This window comes from Sipha flava, unplaced genomic scaffold (genome assembly GCF_003268045.1).
Source record: "Sipha flava isolate LNK unplaced genomic scaffold, YSA_version1 37_pilon_pilon, whole genome shotgun sequence".
NCBI lineage: Eukaryota > Metazoa > Arthropoda > Insecta > Hemiptera > Aphididae > Sipha > Sipha flava.
The window spans coordinates 2271607-2297363 of NW_020273087.1; the positions used below are offsets into that span (position 1 = coordinate 2271607).

Here is a 25757-nt window from a genome sequence, read left to right on the forward strand (position 1 = left end):
GGGTGCGCCATCGTTTATACCTACGATTTTTTTTTTTTTTTGTACATTAGTTCGTCTATCTCGATTATTTATAAACTTTTATAATGTTATGTTTTAGTATTTTCTAAATTTCGATTTGTCCTAGGTACTACAAATGCTATCAATATTAACGACGATTAAAGATATATATTATATCTTAAATCGTTTTATCGACCGAAAACATTTTAATTTGGTTTTGAATGTGCTGAAAACTAATATGATATAAAAATCATGTATCTCGCTTATAGAACTTACTCGCAGTGAAGTATAAATGATTGAACGATAAGTAAGGTTCGGAAGTTATAGGAATTGCATATTGTTCTGTATGCTCTCGATTTATAGCAGACAAAGCTAAAAATCCGTGCTATACAAAGTTTAGTTTAAAAATTGAAATTTAAAATGTATATTTTACATATTTCGTTACTTTTAGAGAAAAAGTAGATATTTTGTTGATTTTCATTGATTTTCGAATATTTGAATGCATATTTAATATATTCTCAAAAAATTAATTTTTTCATTCTTAAAGAATTTATTTTAAATAATGTTACATAACACAACACTAATAACGCAGAAAACGTGCATCATATAAAACTCAATATTATTTTTCGTGGGTATTTATTGTTATTTTTTATTGTATACTATAAATTTAACGAAAATATTGATGGTTCAATGCTACAACTTAACAGGTATTATACAACATATATTTATTTGGTATTTCAAAAATAATGAAAATATATTTTTTTAATTATTTTTTCAACAGTAATTCAAATTACAACTTTTTATGCGCCATATTTTAGTTTTTAATAATACAATCTTTTTAAATATAGATTTTTAGAATTTGCCAATTAACTTAAATAAATATTATTTTTTCATATTTCACATTTTTCATAGGTTCATATTTTATTATTTTTCGTGCATATTTAGCCTTTTTTGGCTCCTATAACTTCCAAACCCTAATGATAAGTATTCATCTTGAACTGCTTACTAATTTTTCCTATCAATAATATATGTAATCATTGATATAATTTTAATATTTTATACTATTCCTACACTAAATTTTGGTCTTCATTTTAAATTAATTTATGACACAGGTAACAGGTATTATATACGATGTATTAATATACCTATTGGCTATCTAGCGTTTATATTTCTACCACAACATTATAGATTTCTAATATTACTACAATACTTCACAAATTATTAAATACAATTTGTGGTTGTAAAAAATAGTTTTTTAAGGCTAACTCATGATTTAGATCAAGGCCATGGTATACTATACCAATAAATACAGATTTAATATGTATAATTAAAAGTTCCAACTATAAATTTATAAATTATATAATAGATAATTTTAATTTAAATAACCTTGAAATGTTTTTGTAGGTAACAGTTATTACGTTGATTAACATAATTAAACTAGATGTTTTTAATTCCTAGCCGGAAAAGTGAACTATTTTATATTTTACGACAAAAAACTATTTCTTTAAGAAAATATTTTTCTATATAATTTGAATACATCAAATTTTTTAATTACCATTAAAAAAATATTCAGTTGTATATTTTTGTGCATGTTTGCATGCATATTTCCTACAATTTGTGTGCAATAAGTCCAGAACCCTAGTCATCACTTATGAAATATTGATGTACCTACATTTTAATATTTTAATTCTTAAATTCACTATATTTATATTTAGTCATTTTATAATTCTTAAAATGTATTTTTAATTTTTAATTGCATTTGGCTTTAACTCTAACTCTTTAATTTTTTATCTGTACCTATTATGTGGGGTATAGATAAAAATTTGGAAGGCCAACTAAGCTCTTCTATAGCCCACCTTGTTACGCCTATGTAGCCGTTAAAGCCCAGAATGAAATTTCAAATAGAGTAAATTTTATAAAAAATAAACTTATAGAATAATATAAATTATAAGTAAGCACACGAAAAAAATCCGATAAATAATACAATAAATATCACTTGTACATATAAATCCGGGTCCACACTTGCAACATTCACGCGTACCGCAACACCGTGTCGTTACATCGCCTCGTAACATCCTTTGACGCGGAAAATTTTTACCGACAACTGACGTATAATAAATTGTGCGTTCACGTTCACACAGATGTTACAGTTACGCGGCGATGGTACGATACGGCGATGCCACGGCTACGAACAGTGCGTGGAAATTGTTTTTATTGTTCCATATAAAAATTAGATAACACTAATATATGAAGCGCTTCCACATGCGGCACGCGCCCATACAAGTTACCGCCGCAATATCGTGCCCTAGAAAGATGGAACGGTCATATTCAAAACCAATTCATTTATGGGCGAAAAATAGTTTTAAGAATGACAAAAATTAAGGTACATCAATTGCTTAGATTTAAAAAATGTAAAGATGTTGGAATTAGTAAAGAAGTTTACTCTGCATCGGTCTGAGCCAGTGCCGCAACTACAGTAATTTAAACCAGTGTGTAAATATAATCAATTTCCCCCCTCCCCCAGCCGCGTCAGGACTCTGCGGGGAAACCGAACCTAATTTCGATTATATAGGCTGCAAAAGAAACGTTGATGTACGATAATATGTACGAAACAAAATCAATCAATTATTGTTCAATCTCCATTAATAATTATTACAAAATGGTTTTATTTTTTTATTTTCTACATATTTTTCAAATTTTGTCATTGGGCCCTATTATAGACTGGGACCATGGACCTATGTGTTTGACACACACAACACACCCGGTTATAGCAGACCTGGTCGGAGCACTATTTTAATTTTAGCAAATTCTTGACGAGAATAAATATTTTACATTTTATTAATTTGCCAATTTTTAATATTGAATATATTAAAAAAAACAATAAAAATATTTAAATATATGCTCCAACCGATGCAAATTAAACTTCTTGACCAATTCAAACATCTTTACGTTTTGTAAATCAAATCACTAGAAGTACCTAGTCAATTTTTTCAGTTACTAAGGTGGTTTTGATGAAAAATTAATAGGGTTTGCAAGGGCCTAAGTAATAAATCTTTTGTAGTGGTTAATATATTAAGTTATCAATTATTACATAATTCTTACATTTATTATGCTTCCAGTTTAGGCTTTATATTGGATTATGAGAAAAAAAATACTGATTAAAATGATCATATAAACTCTCGTAATAACTATATTTTCAACTGTACAAGGTACAAAAATTATATAATATACGGTATAATAATTACGTATATTATTGTCCAATTTACTCTTTATTTGTTATATATTTTTTTTACGATATCCTATTTATAATCAATAAATATAGTACATATAAAATATACTATAATGGTCAATGAACTGTACATTTTTAACATTTTTATCTCAAAATATAGCTTTTATTCAGCTTAAACACGTAATTGGAATAACATCATTAATCATTAAAATTAGTTATGATTAACAAATTAACATATTTTGTAATCGTAATCAACACTATGATCACCTACATTATAACTTTAATCATTTAATTTGGTATTGTAACTATTAATTACATCACTATTTAAGATATACTAAGATATATTTAAGGTATATCTTAAACCGTGGATTATATTAATTTATCTTACCATTAATAACTACAAATAGTAATCTAAATCTTTAATCATAAATCAGATTACGATTTTCCCAGCACTGCTATCATTATTATTTAGCAAGCTGTTACTTTTATAGTGGTCAGTCAAAAAAAAGTGCAAAAAATAAAAATAAACATTTGTAACAGTTTTTTTTTCACCCGAGTAACAGATTGTTGGTGCTACTCGATTCATAATTGTAATTTTTCCCCATCACTGTTTAAACATAATTTATTAAATACGACATTCTCTTAATTGCACGGCAAAAGCCCTCAAGTATACACGTGAAAGCTGATATTTGGATTTTTTAAATGGAGCGCAATAATTTATTACCTAGCAGTCTAGTCTTGTATCTAGGTTCACATCCAGTCTAAAACTTGGTAGTGCTAAGATTATTCACCCTCAGGTAATTCGGCATCTACTTAGGACAAAATATTTTAGTTTTAGAATTTAATTATAAATTTAGCAATTTTCTAAATTACAACCAAATAGTAATAATAAACATCATTATTTTTTATCAATAAACGATCAAACCGGTAGATAGCAAACATAAACAAATTCTAAATAATCCTAAATACTATTCTAGCAATAAATACTAAAAAATAAACGACCACAATTTCATGAATATAAATATGATATAATTTTGTTAAAAACGTTAAAAACGTGTATTCCATATAATATTTATAAGAAATTATAATAGATACATTTTTTGTTTTCATTTCTTACTGTAGAATTTAAGAATTACTATACAGCACATTATTCCGGCCGACCATTCATTTATCGGTTATGTATGAAATATTTAATACACTTTTGCTTTATATCATGGTATACACGATATACACGATATTGTTTACACAACAATTGTCCTAGAGTGAAACTGTCCTAACTTTCGATTCGTAACGACAAGGATGACGACAAGTTGTACAAATGATAAATACAAACCGTTCAAAAATCTTTGTTATCGGTTCAATAAACAGTCGGATGAATATTCGTTCCCTAAAGTGTGTAGTCTAAATATATCGGATCTAATAAAAATGTACAAGAGTTCAACAAAATGTTTGTAAAAGAAATGATAGATCTCGATTTTAAAAAATAAATTAATGAAAGTAGAGATGTTTTTGCTACGACAAATAGAGTTTTAAATAAAAATAAAAAAATCATTCGAAAAGTAATCACTCAAGATTTTATATTTAAAAATTATGGATGGGATTTCTAATGAAAAAAAGTTAATAAATATTATTCTGATGTTCAATTTCAATTTCAATTTTTATTATTTTATTAATAATTTACTTCACAAACGGTCTTGATGCGCGGATAACGTAAACAATAAAAACTTGATGATTATACCATCGAAATATTTGTAATATTCACAAATATTTGTCGTATGACTCACATTTATATATTAATATATACACTGTTAAAAATATAAAAAATAATTGAAAAAGCTGAAAATTATGCAATTCAGTTTCAGTAAATGCTAATTAAGTTGAATGTATAATTTCTGGAATAAATAGCTTTCATAAACACGATAGTTATGACTAAGGTATTTTTTGTTAATTTATTTAATATAATATACTTATAATTTATTAAAAAACATTCTTCCGACTATACAGCTTACGACTTATTATTATGATGCTACGAGCAACGTCGATTGGAATGAAACGCGTAGAATACAGGTTTCCCGGTGCCTCTGAATATCCGATACGTGATTGATGTCGCTTGAACGTTACGCAACGTGCCTGCTAAGTATGGAGTAACAAACCGAGAGCAATTACAAACTTAATTAATAGAAAAAAAAAAATCATTATACGCGCCAGACTGTTATTAAACGAATTCGCAATAACTTGACCTCAACTACGTGCTGCTGCTGCTGCTGTACAACGATTACCGCACAACGAAGGAAAAAGCTCTTTCGGCCGTACGATTCGTTCGATATTATAATTAAGCACCTCGCGAACGATCATAATCAACAGTTCTTGTTTCGTCGTGTTCGATTACAACTAATAATACCGCAATCGACTGCGATTATTTTTATTTATTTCCCCCCCCCCCCCCATTGTGTGCTCGTCCGAACACGCATGTGACCGTCATTTTAAAAATTAATCATCGTGATTTTTTTATTTTTTCTCTGCGCCGCGCGCCTATAAAACCCTCACGCGAGTACGTGCATCACTCGCGCGCGCGCGCACACGCTTGTTACACTGTTTCAGCGGCGTTGTGAAAGGACGCACGACGGCCTAACGCAGCTCAACGCGAGCTTATCGCGAGGCCTTAGTTCGGGTGTTGTGCCGCGAAACGCTGTTTACCAAACACGCCAAACCGTTTCCTCCGCACGGACAACGGCACTCGTCGTGTACGCGCGCGCCAGCCGGTACGATTTCGACCAGCGTAACGCCTTCTGTTTTCACGGTTTCCGACCGATTATCGAGGTGCTACGGGTACGGGTCGTAACCCGTTTCCAATACCACCGGTTAAGTAATATATAGATAATAGATAGTTACACGTAGTATAGGTACCATGGCTGCTGGTGCCGCTTCAGCGTTAGGTAGTAGCGCGTCGCCGAGGTCCGCGGCGGCGATGATATTATTGGCGTTGGCGTTGACGGGCCCGCGGTTCGCGCAGGGAGCCAGGATTCTGGTCGTGGAGTCGATCGCGGCCAAGAGCCATTGGAACGTCATGAGGGCCGTGATCCGGGTGCTCACCGAACACGGCCACGAGGTCACGGCGTTCACCCCGTTCCCGGACGGCGACCGGCAGAACTACACCGAAGTGGACCTGTCCGGCGAGTTACCCGTAAAGATTGCCATGGACGTGTCGGACATCCTAGACATGTTCGTCGATCTCTCGTCGCTACTGCCGTTCGCCGTGGACATGAGCCGCTCGCTGTGCGACATCATTTACGACAACGACCGCATGAAAGACGTGCTGTCCGCGCGGCCGGACGACCGTTTCGACCTCATCATCATCGAGCCGCTGGCCTCGGACTGCGTGTCGTACGTCGCGTCCAAGTTGCGCGTGCCCCTCATCTACGTGGTCCCGTCGCCGATGATCACTTACATGGAACGCTCGTTCCTCGGCCACGTGCCCAACCCGGCCGTGGTGTCCAACTATTTGGCCCGCCACGCTGTCCCCGGCACGTTCGTCCAGCGGTTCGGCAACGTCGTCCTGTTGGCGTACAGCGTGTTCACGGTCTGGTACGTCGAGTGGAAGCTGAAACGTTCCGCGCCGAAGTTCTACGACGCCGCCGCGCCCGTCCAACCGTCCGCCGTATTCGTCAACAGCCATTTCGTCTCCGAAGCTGCGAGGCCCATGCCGCCGAATGTGGTGCAGGTCGGCGGCTTGCATCTGGAACAGCCCAAGGGCATACCGAGCGTACGTAATGCGTTAATATCATGCGCCTGCACGCGCGACACGATCGTTTCGAACGGCGAAAAAAATAAAACGCATTGATTGCAACTATTGCGCAGGTGTCCTGCGAACAACTCTCGTACCGCGACCATACAGAATGAAATCCTATTTGCTGCGTGATAAACGCGTGTTTGGAGAACAACGAGCATAGTATTCAGCTAAGTACTAGTTGAACGCATGTTAAATGTTTTCAAGTTGACTGTGTGCAACAATCGCTTAAACGGTTAACAAAAATCACAAGAAGGGATATCGTTTAAAAGAAATATTTCATTTTAATTGTTGACATTTAAATCAAATTTCATTTTACACACGTAAGCGTTTTTAAACGGATTTTATAAATGTTCATGTAGGTACCTATTGCATGATTTCATTACTTAAAGAACAATTTACATACAGTAAATAATGCATACACCATGCATTGATGTGCCATATTTACTGCAGATAAATTTCTCGAAAAAATGGTATTTGTCAACTGTTTACAACATAAGTAGATACTTGTTTTGAAAAACGTACTTATCAAATAGATGTAACTTTATGATGGTCACAAATGTTTTAAAATGGAAAAATAAATCTTTTTCAAATTTCCTTTCGGAATATGTTTTGGTATAAAAATTCAAACAATTCTAGCATTAAAGGTACACGTATCAATAAATTAGTAACTATATGGCCTACATAAAAATCCCATTAAATGTTTATCTAGTATTATTTATTTATAATTTCTAGATAAACTTTAATCAATTATGAATTTGTTTTTCAACGTTTTTTACGATATGTACAATAAAAATTTGTTTAGGATGTGTTAAAATTCATCGAGGAATCGCCCAATGGAGTAATTTACTTTACTTTTGGTTCAGTCGTCAAAATGTCAACGATGCCGGATAACGTTCAAAAAGCTTTTAAAGAAGCGCTAGCTCAAGTTCCCCAAAGAATTTTATGGAAATTCGAAGGTATCATGGATGATATACCAAAAAATGTGATGATTAAAAGTTGGTTCCCTCAACGTGATATACTTTGTAAGATTTTTATTTATTTAAAATTAATTTTTTTTATAATAGCAATCACTCTAACTTACTGTTTTTTTTTTTTTTTTTTTAGTGCATCCCAACATAAAATTATTCATCAGTCACGGAGGTATATCTGGAATCTACGAAACTGTAGATGCCGGCGTTCCAGTCCTCGGATTTCCTTTATTTTATGATCAGCATAGAAATATTGCTAACTTAGTAGATGCTGGAATGGCGATATCGATGGACTTATTATCTGTAACAAAAGACACATTTTTAAATTCTATTTTAGAACTGATCAATAACGAAAAGTAAAATCTATTTTTAAATAAAATAATAATCTGTAAATATTTAAAATTTGTTATGTTTTTAGGTACATGAAAAATGCTAAAACTACTTCTTGGCGATTCAAGGATCGACCAATGTCACCAGAAAAGTCAATTGCTTACTGGACCGACTACATTCACCGTCACAATGGAGCGGAACATTTGAAATCAAATGCTCTGAACCTGTCATGGTACCAATACTTTCTTTTGGACGTCATTTTTGTGATGTTGATTTTAATTTGTATTATTTTATTTATAAGTTACACTATTTTAAAATTAATTTATCAATACAGTTTGAGATGTTTACGACATTTTAAAGAAAAATCTGAATAATCGAAATATTATTAAAAACTGTAATATTTTATTATAATATAGAAATTGTAAAAGTTCTGACGTTTAAAATAATTAATTTCATGTAAAAAATGATTATCTAGCCATTTTAAAAATAATTACGTGCGCCTCATTAGTGTATACCTTAATCATAACCATTGTATGTAATAATTACAGAATAATTAAATATAATTTGATTAAAAAATTTGTTTTTTTTGTTATATTTATCTAAATAATTATTTTATTAAAATATATATACTTTTTTTTTTTTTTTTTTATTATTTAAGCATCAACTACATAAGTTATTAGCTTACGGGTGTTAATTTTTACATTAAATAATTATATGTTGTTGTACAATTCAATTTTTTTTAAGTATAAAATTACGCTATGAAAGTTTGAAAATGGACCAATTGCTTCGTACAGGTTGTCTGGGATGCTGAAATCTTTTCTTGCTTCGTTGAAGTTTGGGCAGTGGATGATGATATGTTTGATGGAGTAGATTGTATTGCATGTTGGGCATAGGGGTGGATCTGTCTTTGTTATAAGATGTCCGTGTGTGAGTTTCGTGTGACCATCTCAACGAGATGTACCAAGAAAGAGTTTTGGTTTCGTTAATTTTCTTTTATTTGAAAATAAAATACATTTTGTCTTTTGAGGCGAAAAAATGAAACCGGCTTTGAAGCACCATTCAAATAGGTCATTGAGGCATTTTTGAAGTGTTCCGATCATTACAGAAATTTGCATACCACGAATATATATGTAAGTGTCGTCTGCAAAAATGATTGATTTTGCAGGATTTGCGATGATGTTGGGCAGGTTGTTAATTGCTGTTTGAAATAAAAAAATGCTAAGTGGAGAACCTTGAGGCAGTCCGTTTTCTAACATAAATGTATTCGATGTTTGATCTCTAATTTTGACTTGAAAGGATCGTTGGTTTAGGAAGTTGGTTAGAAATATTAGCATGTTTTCATGTATGTTCTAATTCTTAAGTAACTAGATTATTCTATATCGCCAAACAGTGTCGTATGCCTTTTGTAAATCGAGACTTATTAGTATCATTGATTGCTTATTAGCAAAGGTTTTTAAGACTTCGGTTTCAATTTTTACGTGGCAGTCGGTGGTTGAGCAGTGTCTTCTAAAACCATGTTGACATGGTGAGAGAAGTTTATGATGAGTTGCGTACCAACTTAGTCGGTTGTAGATGATTTTTTCTAATAACTTGCTCATGCTACAGAATACCAATATTGGTCGATATCCTGTAGGTTTGAAGCTGTTTTGATTATATTTTGGTATGGGTGTGATGATTGCATTTTTTCATTTAATCAGGATTAATCCTGTTTCCCAAATAAGGTTGTAGAGACGTAGTAGAAGAATTTTGCCACTAGAAGGTAGGTTTTGAAAGAATATGAATGGAATTTTATCGGATCCACAACTTTTGCTTTTATTTCCACGAAGACATAATTAAATTTCAAGCATGGTAATTGGTTCATTTAATCTGTCGCCTTGGCCAATATTGGGTAAAAGATTAGTAGTGGTATCAATTTCATTTTCTTTTTCTTGTTTAAACTTGAGAAAATCGTAGGTTAAAGAAGAGTCGCTGCTGTTAGTATAAAAATATTCGCCGATTGATTGGGCTATTTCCTGAGGTTCAGTAAGTATAGAACCTTCTGATTAAATGATTTTTATTTGAGACGTGGGAATGCCTTTAATGACTATAATTTTTTTTCCAAATATTGGTTGTCGACTCTTTGCTGTTAAGGTCTGTCGTAAATTTTATCCAAGATTTTTTTTTTTTGGTTTTTTATTAAATACCGGACTAATGCTTTGTATTTTTTGAATTCGATAAAATAATTGAAATCATTTGTGCGTTTGAATTTATTGAAGTTAGTTTTTTTGTTCCTTATAGCATGTTTGAGGGTTTTATTCCACCATGGTACTGGTGGTCGTTTCCCAGAGTAACTATTTTGTTCAAAAATATTGGATGCCGTGTTATAAATTAAAGTACTCAGTTCCTCCATAGTATCCTCCACGTCATTATTGTTTGAAAAGGAAAGGGAATGATTAATTATATTTTTACTATATTTTTTCTATTTCTGCTTGGTAGCTATCCCAGTTGGCATTTTTCAGTTTCCATTTAAGACCACGAGTGTGTTTTTCGCAAGGGTCGGTATAATTTAAGGTAAGTTTAATTGGAAAATGGTTGCTACTAGAGAGCTCAGGCATTGTGTTTCATTCAAAATGAGGTGTATTGGTTGACGAAGAAAGAGAGAGATCAATTGCCGAGAAGTTTCCTGTACTAGCGCTTATTCTCGTTGCTTGACCATTATTAAGAATATTAATGTTGTTGTTATCAAGTATTTTTTCTATAATTCTTCCTCTTTGATCAGTGTCGTTAGAACTATTTAAGTCACCCAGAATTATAAAAGGCGTAAGAAGTTGGTCGATAATGTTTTGGATATCAGTGTAACTAAGAATCTGCGAGTTGGGCATGTACAAATTGCAAATAGTTAATTTATATTTGACAGAAATTCTTACTGCTACTGCTTCTAGGTTTGTGATAAGGGCGATTTCTTCGGAGGGATATTGTATATTGATAAAGGTGGCCACTCCTCCACTAGCCCTAATATGGTTGGTTCTGTTTTTGAAAAAGTTTGCATAATTTTTTAAAGAACCTGATTTGATGTTGATGAAGTTGGTTTCTTGAATACATAATGCTACTGAAGAGAACCTGTTGATTAATAGTTTTATTTCATCGATTTTTGAGTAGAATCCATTAGGATTCCATTGGATAAGTGGAATAATACAATATCACTATCCTGGGTATTATGAGTATTTTGAGTATTGACAATAAGTAACGAGGAAGATAAGTTTTTATCTTCAATTATAGTTGATGATAAATCAATAAGGGTTAGGGTTTCCGTAACGGTTTCAGTCTCATTAATTATATTAATTGGATCAGGAATATTTTTGCATTGGCTAGAAAAGTGACCAGTTTGGTGGCATTGGAAACACGTTACTATATCATCAGTGATAAATATTCTGAACGTAGTGTTATCTACAGTTACGGTGATAGAATTAGGTAGTTTGGTCGCGCTATCTTGATTTATGTATATTTGTCTTCTGAAACTTAGTATGTGTGAAAATTGCTCTGTAGCGAATCCAGCTTTCATGTGTGTAATTTGTGACGTAGTTTTGATTCCTATTTGGTGGAGAGCATTTAATATAAGTTGATTGGGAATGGTAGGGTAAACATTTGATAAAATGATTCTCTTTGGAGCGTTTATCAGTCTTCGAATAGGAATATCTATTCCATTAACATGAATTGATGAATGAGTTTTTAGTAAATTTTTCATAACGGCTTGGCTGTTAAAAAAACGCAAAATCTGTTATTGGAAATACGCGAAACAAATATGATATTCTTAGCAGGTACGATTTTACTGATTTCCGATACATATTCAATTTGTTTAATGTTATTGATAGAATTGAGAACAATTGCTTGGTTCATTTTCGGTAAAGTGGTATTTGAAGCTCTGCAAATGTTTGATTATTAAGTGTGTGTTGAGAAGGACTGTTGGTGTTGTTCATATCGTTAGTGGAAATAGGCTTATCACCCATTGTTGGTATATTATTTAATTGGTGTTACTAATGCAATAAAGATAAACATATTAACTGCACGTTGAGTGTACTGCTATCGAAAGCTATAAATGCGATAATATGCGAAACAGACGTGTAGCATGGTCGGCCAGTGAACACGAACTGATATATACTTTAAAAATTTGTTAAATATGTATATTTTATCATCAGACCCTATTTTTGATTGTATTTTTTAGTATTTTATATTTGATACTATGCCATTCAATACTCCGGCAATTTCATTTTGAAACTAAAAATATATTGAAAAAAGAATAATATTATTTTTGTGAAGGATGACATTAAAATTATGGCATAATTGTTTTTCTACTGAAATTTAATTTAATAACACACTAAACTAACATAAATTATGTTTTAATTATATGTAGTACTAGCTTTCGATATCCGATAAGGTTTAGTTTATCAGGACTGAGTAAAATGAAAGAAAATAATATTCGAGACAAGGAATTTCGATGTAGTGAACCAGGAATTTTTTCTCTGTCCTTTGAAATTCGTTGTATTAAACCTAACCTATCTTGGCAGTTAATATGTCTAAAGAACAAGATTTACTTACATCATTATACAATTTTATCACTATTGCCCAAAAATATATATTTTTTTTTTTTTACAATATTTCTTTATATACGATGTTCTTTACCATTTTAGAAGTTGGAGTCAGCACAATTAGGATATGGGATGAGCTCACACGTTAGCATATTACGTAATACTGACAATGGGAGAAAAATTCCTGTCTCAAGTTAAATCCTGTGAACCTCGGGGGAAATTGCAGTCTCTTAAATTGAAAAAACAGATCATTGGGATGCAATGGGATAAGTGGAATATATACAATTTTACCTTGAACAGATCTGGTAATGATAGTTGCTTCTATTACATTTCGATGTTAAGTTTTAATTTACAGCCTAATGCCATTATAAAGTTTAGTGGTTTTAAATTTCTAACAACATTATTGATGTATCCACATACAATAGTAGCCGATGGTACGGAAAAGTGGGTGGTTTTAAAGTGTTCAAGAACTCTATTAAGTAATGAACGAAGTCGTCTGTATTTACTATTGAATCTATTGAATTGTAAATAATTTATTCTTCTTCAAATTATAGCAGTAGCGTATCATTAATAACCGCTGTTTGGTCTTTTTTTTTTTGTGGTCAGTATGGATTTTTGATAAAACCATTCGATAGACTTATCCTGAATATGGGCTAAATTTGGATACATTTTCTATATTAGCTCTTGAACTGTGATTAATATAATGCCCAGTTCGTGTGGGATAAACGTGAGTTATGCCACATTTTTCCGGACAACCATCGTTTTCCATATTAAGTAGATCTTAAAATTGGCCAGTTGAATATATTCCTCCCAAGTGTATTCTCATATTTTTGGTCAGTTTTATTATCTCAACTGATGGCCACAAAAAACGATATTTATAGGCATGCATTAATATCATTAGCACATGTTTCTCTTGGTACTCTTGGCGGGTAAGGTTTGGCGAAAATCTGCAAACAATACTGTCATACTACCCATTAAGTTCCTATTACTCCTTATGGCTTACGAAGTATTAATTAATTTAAATTAATTGTTCACGGTCACCACCGGCCAGTCGCTCACATAAACACTATCTGTTTTAATAAGCACGATAGTTTATTGTACTGTTTTATTAAAATTTATCTAGGCACGTAATGCCGAATTGTATAGCGTGATCGTACAGTGATAATTTTTTTGTACTGATAAATTATTCTATTTTAAGCGCAAATCGCCTCTATTACAGCATAGCAGTATTAAGGCGCGTTCCCACAGCGCAGGGTTCGGCGACCTAGTACCTGATAAAAAAGCTCGGTACACTATACGCTCTTGCTCGACTACGCGCGGCATAAGCTGGTCATTGTCCGTGGCAGGCACGGCTTCAAGGGGAGGGGAGTGCACTGGAGCCATGCCCCTCCCAGACTTTTCAAAAGTTTAAATATATTAATACATTTTTGTCCTTGTGAACTGTAAAATCCCGATTATTTAATTAGATACCTACCTAACAATTTTATTTTGCCTAAAAAAACATATTATGACATTTTTATGAGGTGTGTATCATAATACAGGAACGTAGTTGAACTCTGTGTCTCAGTACTAATTTAGGGAAACAACTATTATCATTTAATACTCAATTACAGTCATAACATTGTATTTGATTTAAACTCGCAAATATTAGCAACACTCCCAGTAAGTGTTGCATCGGATGAGAGAAGTTTTTCAACTTTACGCAGAGTAAAACTTAGCTTCGATCAGTGGCGTAATTGAGAATGTTTCATGAGGGGGGGGATCAAAATAAATTTGTATGGCAAACTTGTGGGGGCAATGCTTGTGAAATTCAGTATCACAATTTAGTCTGATATTTTTTAATAAAAAAATATAAAAAAATAAAAATAAATAAAATAAATAAATATAAAAATATAATATCTTCAACAAGGCTTACTGCTTCTCTTAAATCATTTTTTTTTTTTTTAGCAACTTACACAATGGTAATCCAAAAGAAAAAACCAATTGGAAAAATATTTTATTATAAAATAAAATTAATTATATTTATTAATTACTATTTACTTGAATAACTTATAAAGATACAAGAAATTCTGAATCAATAGTTTTTAATAGTATATTAGCTTACGTTGCAGTGGAATCATTCCAATTAGGAATATTTTCTGTACCTATGATTCAACTACGAATGCAAATAGTTCAATGAAATCTGTTATCGCATCATAATGCTGCACCCATCGTGTAGCAAACAATCTTTTTAAAGTTTTAACCTTAGGATCCTCATTACTATTTTCAATGTTGGTTAAAAGAACATTTTGACAATTAAGTGTAATAAAGAAAACATAGACATTTACGGATAAATATCCGGGTTTTTTTTTTAGTTTCGTAATAATTTATAAGTTTATATTTGAGCTATTTGTATGTTTAAGACAATATACAGTCAACTCGCGATATAACGAATTTCAAGGGACCGAGCAAAAAGTGCGTTACATCGAAATTCATTCTATCAAAAACATAAATCAACATAATTTGTTTAAACGATATTTAAAAGAAAATTTAGATTTTATTAGATTTTTATAATAACATACCGACATATAATATTAGATTATTATTAAATATTTTATAAGATACATTCACACATTTTTGTTTATTACATACATACATACTTCTTTTTTTCTAAAAAAAAATCAGTTTTTTGTGTGTGTGTGTGTGTGTGTGTGTGTGTGTGTGTGTGTGTGTGTGTATATATATATTTGCGCTTACACGATTAATAGTGTTGTCCAAATTTAGAATATTACAAAATACACTGTCGTCAATATCATGTCTTTGTAAACAATTTAAGACGGCGCGGCGACCTAATTTTGCTACATTCGAGCTTACGGGGGCTCGACGTCCCAAGTTTTATTCAAAATCTCATCATTATTGAGAACTCCATAGGTAGCCAAATATCTGTCAATAACAACAAATTTATGTTTATATTTAATACAATTTACATTTAACAGACGTGTATCATATAAACGATATATGAACATCTTATCACATAATAATAGCCGAAACAAACTTGTAAGACGTAGAGTATCAATCTCCAAAATTTGTAAAATTCGTTACATTGCGTGAACTTTGACCAAAAAATCTTCGTTATATCGAGGGGACCAAAATACATTTAATTTTTCGTTATGTCACGAGATTTTCAAGGGTCCGACAGTTTTATTCGTTATATTGAACTTCGTTATACCGCGAGTTGACTGTATAAATATAGCTCATGGGGGAAATCTATCCCCCATATCCCCCCCGTAATTACGCCCCTGGCTTCGATTAAGAATGGAGGAAGATCGTTTAATAAGTTTATGCTTACTAAACGTACATCAAAATATCAATATATATATATATATATATATATATATGATAAAGTGTATGAAATAATAGAATTATTTGCAAAACAAAAAAAAAGAAGACTGGAGTTTGTATTCAATATTTTATTAAATAAAACCAAGTATAATGTGTACAAGAGATTATTTATTGGGAAATTTGCATTCCCGGTTAGTATATTCTCTAAGCCCCCTCAGGAATTTAGCGATAGCTAAAGAAAAAAAAAATGCCTTCTCCTTAGTAAGTCTCTGAAGCTGCGTCTGGTCTGTGACCATCCAAAAATAAGTCGGTAAATTGTAACCGTGCCAAAGAAGATGAGACATTAAATTATACGAGTACAACGTTCTCATTTGCGAGGGATTACATTTTTCATCCAACTTTGGGCCCGTATTTTAGGATAAATATGGAAAAACACAAAGGATCGAACAAATGATATTGTTTTGGAGTTTTTAAGGTCCTACGAGGTCTACTCACATATTTCAGACGCCGACATCCCGATCGTAAGCATCGAAATCTTGTCTGCGGTGCATAGAAATAAATCGAAAAAAATCTCATGTAGATACAAATTTATAAAATTTATTTTAATTTAATTTAAATTTTAAATTAATTATAGGTACTCGCCATTAAAAATTACTAAATGTCAGCAGCTGCGCAAGCACCAATTTGCGAATGATCTGTGGTGTTGGACATTCTGAAATGATCGTTTGCGTTGACTAGTGAATAGTGATCCCGGGTAGAACGAAATTCGCCGTGAGAACGTTCTAGGCGCGTGGTTCGGCGTTCTAAGTATTTTACTCAAGCACACAGTAACGCCTTCCAAAAGCTCGTCAAACCTCGCGCCGTGTGAACCCTTCATCACACATACGCAAGTGTGGGGCCGTTCGGGCTACAACACCAATACGATGTTATAAAAATTATTATTATTATAAACTATTTGTACATTGTTATTTTATTATGCACAGTAATTAGTAAACTGTATAAGTATGCACACACCAAGTAAATCAGAAATTTTACCGAAAAAAATCTAAAATTTTTGGAAATCCCGTTTTACCACCTTTTTGCTATTTTTACTTTTGAGATAAATTTATAAAACACGTTAAGGATGGTATTTTGAAAAATCCTTTCGTAGAGCTCGCTTACCTTGTAAAAAGTACTTCTGTTCAAAATTTCAAGTTTCTGGATCCAATACTTTAGGCTTGTGCATTGATACATCAGTTTATCTTTCTATATACGAGTACCTATATATATATATACACAAAATATATCAGTATATTATATAGAAATACAAAGCACTTCAATCATAACTTGTGTAAACTAATGCAGTATGTAAGATTTAATATTCAATAATATGGGAATAGCAACTAATCAGTGCCGGTTCGGGAGTGTGTAAAAAGTGCAATCGCACAGGGCCTCACACTTTTGAATCGACTCTTGGGCCTCTATTCTATAGTTAATTCAAAATCGGGGCCTAGCGTTTATAATTTGCACATGCCCTCGCAAATTATAGCTCCTGCACTGCAACTAACCCATACATTTTTAGTTGTAGGTACTTAATATGACATTTTATAAAAAAAAAAAATCTAAATATCTTTAATTATTCAGTTAGTTTTGACGCAGATAGTGTCGTAAAGGAAAGAGACACTGATGGGCATTTAATAAAACTGAATTAAGTCTATGTATAACTCATGGATAAAACGGCTTGTGTGGGTATAATATATTTATTGGCTTGGAAGTGAATAACAACTGTATTCTGAAATTATTAAAATTTGAATTGTATTGAAAAACTATTAGTTGGAAAATAAATATATTATTATTGTTTTCTATATCAAAACGAAGATAACACATTAAATAAAAATCTTGCATGCTTATATATCGGAAAATATAAAAATAATACTGTAGTAGATTTTGTGTGTCGTACAGTTATCGACAGAGAGTTTTTGGCGACCAACTGTCTTTTCAACATTATCGATACCTCGTCTTGCCTTTTCCTTGGACAGGTAAGCTAGGATGGTCGATCAAATCGTATTGATCGTGCTCTACGGTGCCAGTTGGTATGATAAGTCTGCATGGTCCAGAGGCGATTTGAACATTACATTTTACTGAGGCAGAATAATTTAAATCAAACAGCCATCCCAAAAAAAAATGTTCTGGCTCCACTCGATTTACATAATAACTGCTTTAACGTTAAAACATTCATTATAAATAGTTATAAGACTATAGTGAATTGAGATACATACTCATCCCAAAATATTTTTACCTAGACACCGATCCGTTAAAGGTTCTTAAAATCCGCCCTTGTCGCTGTCCATTTTAATGATTGTATTTTGTACTTACAGATCATACCTATCACTTATTAGAACAACGATATAAATAGCGACACAATTACAATTTGGTTTGTTATGTTTAAATATTTTTTAAATATATACACAAAAAAAAACTTTTTTTTTTTATGTAATCGGACTTTATAGCACCAAATATATAAATATCCAAATAGTAGATTGAAATATCTCAAATTCAAATACATACTTGAGATTTACCGTTGTGTGGTCTTTGGTAACGTGATATAATTTTTTTGGCAATAACAAATTTACTGTTTTCATTATCTTTGGAATTTTAGGTTATGTTATCACCACCAACAACTATAATGATAGTGGAAATAAACTAGTCGAACCGCTTTTGCAAGTCATACGGTTAAAATTATTTGTGCTTTGACTTATAATAAATTGTTCGATCCAATACAAAAATCTAAGTGTTGACTTTTGTTCCAATTACTTCAGGTACGCATGATTATATTTAATTTACTTATTTCAGTTTATCTGAGAATAATATATAAGAACTTGGCATTGTTCATTATAACTGTAAACTTAATTGTATTCCAAACAGTAATATATTATAAAATCCATATTATGCATTTTATTCTACATTAATTTAATTACTTTATCAAATAATTCTTTCTCTTTCTCTCTTGGCTTAACAATTCTTTAAGAATTTTGGCCACCACCACCGTTACTGTTATCCAATAATCACGATCCTGGACTCTATTTTCCCAATCCGTCACTTCAAGTGTTTCTAAGTCTTTCCTTTTTTCCATCCATCCATTGCTTTATATGCCTTCCTCTTGGTCTTTTCCAAATAATATATCAAATAATTCAAACTATTTTAATTCAAACAATAATATTTACAAAATTTATTTTATATAAACATTTATTTATTTTGTGAGGATAAGTAAGTAAATACAAAAATGAAGTATTGTTTTCATTTTTTGTGTACTCCAACTTAAAATATCTTTAAATTTGTCCCTCTAATTAACTATCACAGGTCTTTAAATATAATTGTAATAATTATTAAATATTAGTTTTTGTAAAAATGTTTCATGTTATTGAAATTCTAGATAATGAATTAATACTTGTATTTTTTTTTGTAATTATGAATGTAAAATAAATGAAATACTTAAATGTATAATGCATTTATTAAATTACAGTAATTCTTTCAATACAAGTGTAACATCATGTTTTTAACACGTTCAGAATACGATAGAGGAGTAAATACGTTCTCTCCTGAAGGCAGACTTTTTCAGGTAATAAATTAAATCAAATATAAATATCTGAAAGTTTTTATTTTTCATAGCAATTTTTACTGGCTAATTTTCTTCTGTTTAATAGGTCGAATATGCAATTGAAGCTATAAAGTTAGGTTCAACAGCAATTGGCATTTGTACACCTGAAGGAGTTGTATTAGGTGTAGAAAAAAGAATTACTTCACCATTAATGATAACCAGCAAGATAGAAAAGATTTTTGAAGTAGATAAGCATATTGGTTCGTACTAAAAATATAAAATGTATTATTACTTTATGATACTCATACTAGATATAACTCAGGTTGTGCTGTTAGTGGACTCATTGCAGACTCTCGTACTATGGTCGAAAGAGCCAGAGCTGAGTCACAAAACCATTGGTTTACATACAACGAACAAATGAGTGTTGAATCGGTTGCGCAAGCAGTTTCTAATTTAGCTATACAATTTAGTGGTGATTATGATAGCAAAGAACCAGCTATGGTATAGTTTATATTAAAATTATTATTATATAGGCAAATAGTTATTATTATGTTTATTAATTTATATATTTTATTCTTAGAGTCGTCCCTTTGGTGTTGCAATTATGTTTGCAGGCATTGACAATAATGGTCCACAATTGTTTCATTTAGATCCATCAGGCACATATGTCCAGTATAACGCTAAAGCCATTGGATCAGGAAGTGAAGGTGCACAACAAACATTACAGGAAAAGTACCATAAAGTATGTACTATAAATAAAATGTATAATTGTTAATATTAAAAAAACAATATTTATTATTTTTTTAGTCAATGGGATTAAATGAAGCTATTAATGTTATTTTAAACATACTAAAACAAGTTATGGAAGATAAGCTCAGCCCAACTAACATAGAAATTGTTACTGTAACGCCTGACAAACTCTACCACATGTTAGATAAAGAAGAGCTTCAAGAGGTCAGTCAATAAACACTTTAGACTATATTATAAATTCATTTGTTATTAATAATCATAATTATAATTTTAGGTTTTTGATAAGCTTGTGCCTTTCCCAGAAGAAAATAAGGCTAGTTCATCAGCTGCTGTTTCAGGCGCTGTTGCTTAAAAACTTAATTTGGTTATAAGATATAAATATAAAAAAACTCATATTTCATTAGTGTATGTCACTTTTGAAAAAAAATTATACAATAACTATTTTTCATATGATTAATATTTGTCTTGCATTCTTTTTATATTTAGTAAATATCTTAATATTTTTAATTTATATTTACAAGAAAGTATTAAAATGGGTTATTTTGAAATTTATTTAATAATTTTTTTTTTAAATATTCAAGACAAATTTTTTTTTATAAAAAGCTGAATCAGTTGGCCATAGGGGTAAAATACTGCTTTTGATGAGAGGAATTACTATTTGATGAAAAAAAAATATTGTATATTTTAATCATGGTTATTTTTATTTATTTATACTATATTCATTTACATTTACTATTATTAATAATTATGAAAATTAACAAAATATTTTCTGGGTTAGGAAATATATAAGAATAAATAAATAATAAAATATATCCTAGGTAACCAAAAAATGGAAAAATGTATACATGCAGCCAAGTGGCCGAAACTGTTTGTGACCCTTAAAAATGTAATTTTTGAAATATCTTTTCTTATTGCACATATACTTAGTAATAAGTAGAGCTCTTACACATATCACGTGTAAAATTCAAAATAAAAACGTATATCTTAAACTTAATACTGTACTATTAATATTTTATTAAAACTTCAAGTGTATAACATAAAATTACTAATTTTACCATTGTAAAAATGGATATATATTTTGAATAAACATGTATTTCACGTGTACACATGAATTCCGTGACACGTGTTTTAAGAGCTCTAGTAATAAGTACATTCCCTCAACATTTAAAAGTAATAATTATGGTAGTTTTGACTGTTAGCTGATAACTGAGTGAATGAGTGGTATTTAAATTGTATGTAAATATTTTGACTTGATTATTATTATTTTTAATGATTCAATCCGGTTTATAATATTAATTATTTTAATATTACTATGATTATTCTTTATTGTGATTTATTTGTCAGCAATACCTATTTTCTCATTACTGCAGATAAATATATTGATCTTACAATTGTAATTATAAATAATCGTAATATTCACATTTATAATTGTTCGTGTCACCATAATTTATCTGTAGTCCAGTAGTTTCCTAGCTGTAAAGTACTTATTAAGGGAGGTGCAAGGCAAATATTTCTATTCTATATTGAACTGCCATATATTTATTTTTAGATTGACACTAATTTGCTTATATATAAATAAAAAAAAAATTATTTATTTAGGTATGATTAATTTTTTTTTATTTGAGGATGGTTGACAAAAAAGTTTGGGAATCGCTGCTGTAGTTTTTTTACTGTATCTACCTATTTTAAATTTTATTATTTTATTGTTTAAAATATTTACATATATTTTTGGTTTTCAGTGAGTTTTTCATATTATAGTACTTAATTTAAGTTATCTGATATGGCAAAGAAAAAAATTAGGATTGATTCAAATACATTTCTGGGTATCACTGATTTAATTTATTATGTGTAAATCATGAATGAAAAATAATAAATATTTAACCTGAAGTTTTATATATTTAAAGTTTGACCGGTTTTAAATTAAAAATTCATTGTTAAGTAGGTATGTACAAAATCAACTGAAACATGACTCTTCCAACTCATTTAATGAACAGGGTTAAATATTTTAATATAAAATTAATAAATACTAATTTAAATATCTACTATTTCAATAAAAATTCAGTCATTCCAAAATCAATATATATATATATAATAAATTTACTACTGAAAAAATAAATAAAAGAAAATAAAAATTAGTAAATGGTTAATACTCAAAATATTTGATATCCTGATGTAAAAATGGATGAATTCAAAAAATTAGAATTAACAAATTTTTAACTTTAAAAGCAAAATGGGTTCATAATACATAATACTTAAATTAATGATAAAGTGTAATATATTTAATTATTTTGTAATGTTCAATGACATATATTAAAAAAAATTCTGAGAGGCTTTGATTTGTTTGTAGAAATAAGTATTTATAATATAATTAAATCTAGATTGATTATAAAAGATCTGTAACTACACGTAAAACCACTTTTTACCATTATTTCTCTATTATGATTTGCATCATAATATAATATAAATATGTATAAACAATAAACAAATATAAATTAATTACTCTTTCTCTTTACATATCAACATTGATTTTGGAATAATTTTATTATTTTTTTAGTTTATAATCAATGATAGCTAGTCATGTATAAGTTTAAACCACTTTCTTCATATTTTTTTTAATGCAATTTTGTAAATACTTCATTTTAGTAAACTAGATGATCATTGTACTTTTTAACTGCTAAAAATAATTTTGATTTTTTTTTTATTCTGGACAGTTTAGACCTATAAAAATGTTCACTGTTCATAAGACTGTTGATTTATATTTAATAGAAATAAATAGTGATTATTAATTTTATTCATGAAATATCTGCTGCAGGTGTTTTATACATTTGTACTATGCAATTTAATATAAACTCTGATAGGCAATTTTTAAATAAATATTACATATTATGTGACTGATTACTAAACATTAAAAAGTAAATAAATAAAAAGAGGTGCATCATAATAAGTACAATACTTTATTTTAAATAACCTAAAATCATATTTTAATATATTAAAAATTTATAAATAAACGTAAAATAGATACAAAAATATGATTATAGAATATAAAATATATAGTCGGACGGATTTAATAATAAATAGTATAAAACACATCATAAGGTATACAATCATATAAATGTAATGTAAAACAAAATAAATAACCATATAAAAGGTTGACACGTATCAAAAAACTTTGAATACAATAATAAAAATACATCTAAATTCTTAATTTAATTTTTTTACAGTATAAAGTTTTATTTCATAATTTGATAAAAACTATAGAATTTAATTGTAAACAAATTAAAAGTATGTATTATAATGTTCCAAGATTACTTATAATAACTGTAATCGTAATTTATATGTTTTAATACTATCAAGTATGTTCTTAACGGCAAGAACTAAAAAATACATAGTCAACAATGTAAATAATTTAATATTAACATCCATTACAGACATTAATTATATTTATGAGTAAAAATCTTACTGATATTAATTTGTTGCATACATTATAATTTTTAAACCCTTGAATTCATCATTATTTTTCTTGAAAAATATTCAAAGTTGAAAATTATGAATGCTAGATGAAGCATACTCTGGTCTATACATGGCACCTTTATGAGAGCGACCTGTTCTATTGGAAAACTCAGAAAACCTGTCTTGATCCATCATCGGTTGTGGCATCAGCATAACGGGTTGTAAATTCAAAGATTTTCTAGATCCAGCCATTGATACACTACTATCGCCCAAATATCCGTTCATTTCACCTAAAAATATAATATTATTAATAACATTTAACTATAATTCGATATATTAAAATATTACCTTTGCGTAAAGTAGAAGCGTATAATGGTTCTGGTTGGAGTTTTATATGTCTAGTGGCTAAAATAAATGCTAATGCTGACAGAATAAGTGCATCCACACCAGCAATAACAGCTAATAAATATGCCCAACGAAAGCTACAATCACCAAGATTGTAGCTTTTAGCATTGGGACCACACGTTTTCTGAATATTGGGCGAGTCCCAGCCAAATGGAAACACAACAATGGATGTGATCAGACAACCAGCTAATCATTGAACATAAGTAATGTTAATGAAACATACTTAGTATTATAATAAGAATAGAAATAAATAAAAAACACTTACCAGATAAAATGTGTAACCATCCACAGAGAAGATACACAGTGGTCGTTTGAAAGAAAAAGAACAGTAACAACATCACCACAATTACAATAGCAATGCACACGGACACACCACCGAAAATAGCTGCTACTCTTAGAGCCATACTTGGTATGCTAGACAATTCCAGTTTTCCCTGGCAATCTTCGACGGCGGACGACACGCCATTACCGAAGTAACAACTGTTCCACAGACCGAAGCGGGCAGGGTTTTCGGATGTCGTCGTGTCGCCTATCCACTCGGGAGTGATGAACGCCACCGCAACGATGATCGCGTAGCAAACCGTGAATATACCCCACAACACGCCGACCGCCTTGGCGTTGCGCACGTAATTCGTGGCGTACAACTGTGACGAATCCACGTACTCGACTTTGGAACCCATTTTTCAAAAACGGATTCGAATCGAACGAAAATTGTGTGGTACAGATAACGGATAAAAACCTAGTTATCAGGAACACCACATCATACTGTCTACCAAGTATATATACTCACAGTTACACGAAACCGCTAGAGCGGAAATGTTATTGTTCGACTAAAACGTCTTTTCGATCCGATGATTTTCAACGATTGAGATGGGAAAGAACGTTGCAAGCGAGACCCACTTATTTCCCGTACAATGAGATTAAAAATAACAACAACTTGGTCTTATTTTCTCATTATGATGGTGCCCGGTGGGGACGAAGACTTGGCAAAACATTGATAATCATATTGATAAAAATATTTTCATGGAAAAGTAAACTCGAAGAAATTCGTGGATAAATATATATGGAATAAACCTCCAAGATAAGAAACATTTTATTTGTTCCATCACAAGTATAAATACCTACATTCACTTGTGTCTTAGAACCAGTGGCGTATTTATGGAATAGGATATTGAGGGATTTAAACCCCTCCCTAGAGAATTTTCAAGTCCTCAAATATTGAAATTTCCATCAATTTGAAGTTTGTTAATTTTGTAAATTCGAATAAAGGAAAAATATTAATTTATTTATTTTTAATTATTTATAAATTGTATTAATTTTATAAAACTATATTTTTTAAAAACTTATATAACCCAGGTACGATAATATTGGTGTT

The 25757-nt window shown here is 30.7% G+C and overlaps 3 protein-coding genes and 1 long non-coding RNA gene across 4 annotated transcripts; 2 read left to right on the forward strand and 2 right to left on the reverse strand.

Moving 5' to 3' along the window:
* Window positions 1-5681: 5681 nt before the first annotated feature.
* LOC112688201 (UDP-glucuronosyltransferase 2B17-like) lies at window positions 5682-8688 on the forward strand. The gene is made up of 4 exons (XM_025561276.1): window positions 5682-6989; window positions 7819-8038; window positions 8121-8340; window positions 8403-8688. Exons 1-4 carry the CDS (start codon window positions 6135-6137, stop codon window positions 8686-8688), a joined length of 1581 nt encoding a protein of 526 aa, XP_025417061.1. The 5' UTR covers window positions 5682-6134.
* An 8160-nt stretch (window positions 8689-16848) lies between these two features.
* LOC112688232 lies at window positions 16849-18388 on the reverse strand. Its single transcript, XR_003149052.1, has 3 exons — window positions 18140-18388; window positions 17362-17459; window positions 16849-17107 (listed from the first exon to the last, which is right to left on the reverse strand). It is a non-coding gene; the product is annotated as an uncharacterized LOC112688232 (long non-coding RNA).
* A 482-nt stretch (window positions 18389-18870) lies between these two features.
* Window positions 18871-20984, forward strand: LOC112688150 (proteasome subunit alpha type-5). Its single transcript, XM_025561213.1, has 7 exons — window positions 18871-18998; window positions 19703-19798; window positions 19884-20037; window positions 20100-20278; window positions 20358-20519; window positions 20585-20731; window positions 20802-20984. Exons 2-7 carry the CDS (start codon window positions 19730-19732, stop codon window positions 20877-20879), a joined length of 789 nt encoding a protein of 262 aa, XP_025416998.1. The 5' UTR covers window positions 18871-18998; window positions 19703-19729; the 3' UTR covers window positions 20880-20984.
* A 2842-nt stretch (window positions 20985-23826) lies between these two features.
* Window positions 23827-25356, reverse strand: LOC112688144 (LHFPL tetraspan subfamily member 3 protein). Its single transcript, XM_025561206.1, has 3 exons — window positions 24648-25356; window positions 24326-24568; window positions 23827-24267 (listed from the first exon to the last, which is right to left on the reverse strand). Exons 1-3 carry the CDS (start codon window positions 25060-25062, stop codon window positions 24059-24061), a joined length of 867 nt encoding a protein of 288 aa, XP_025416991.1. The 5' UTR covers window positions 25063-25356; the 3' UTR covers window positions 23827-24058.
* Between the last annotated feature and the right edge of the window lie 401 nt (window positions 25357-25757).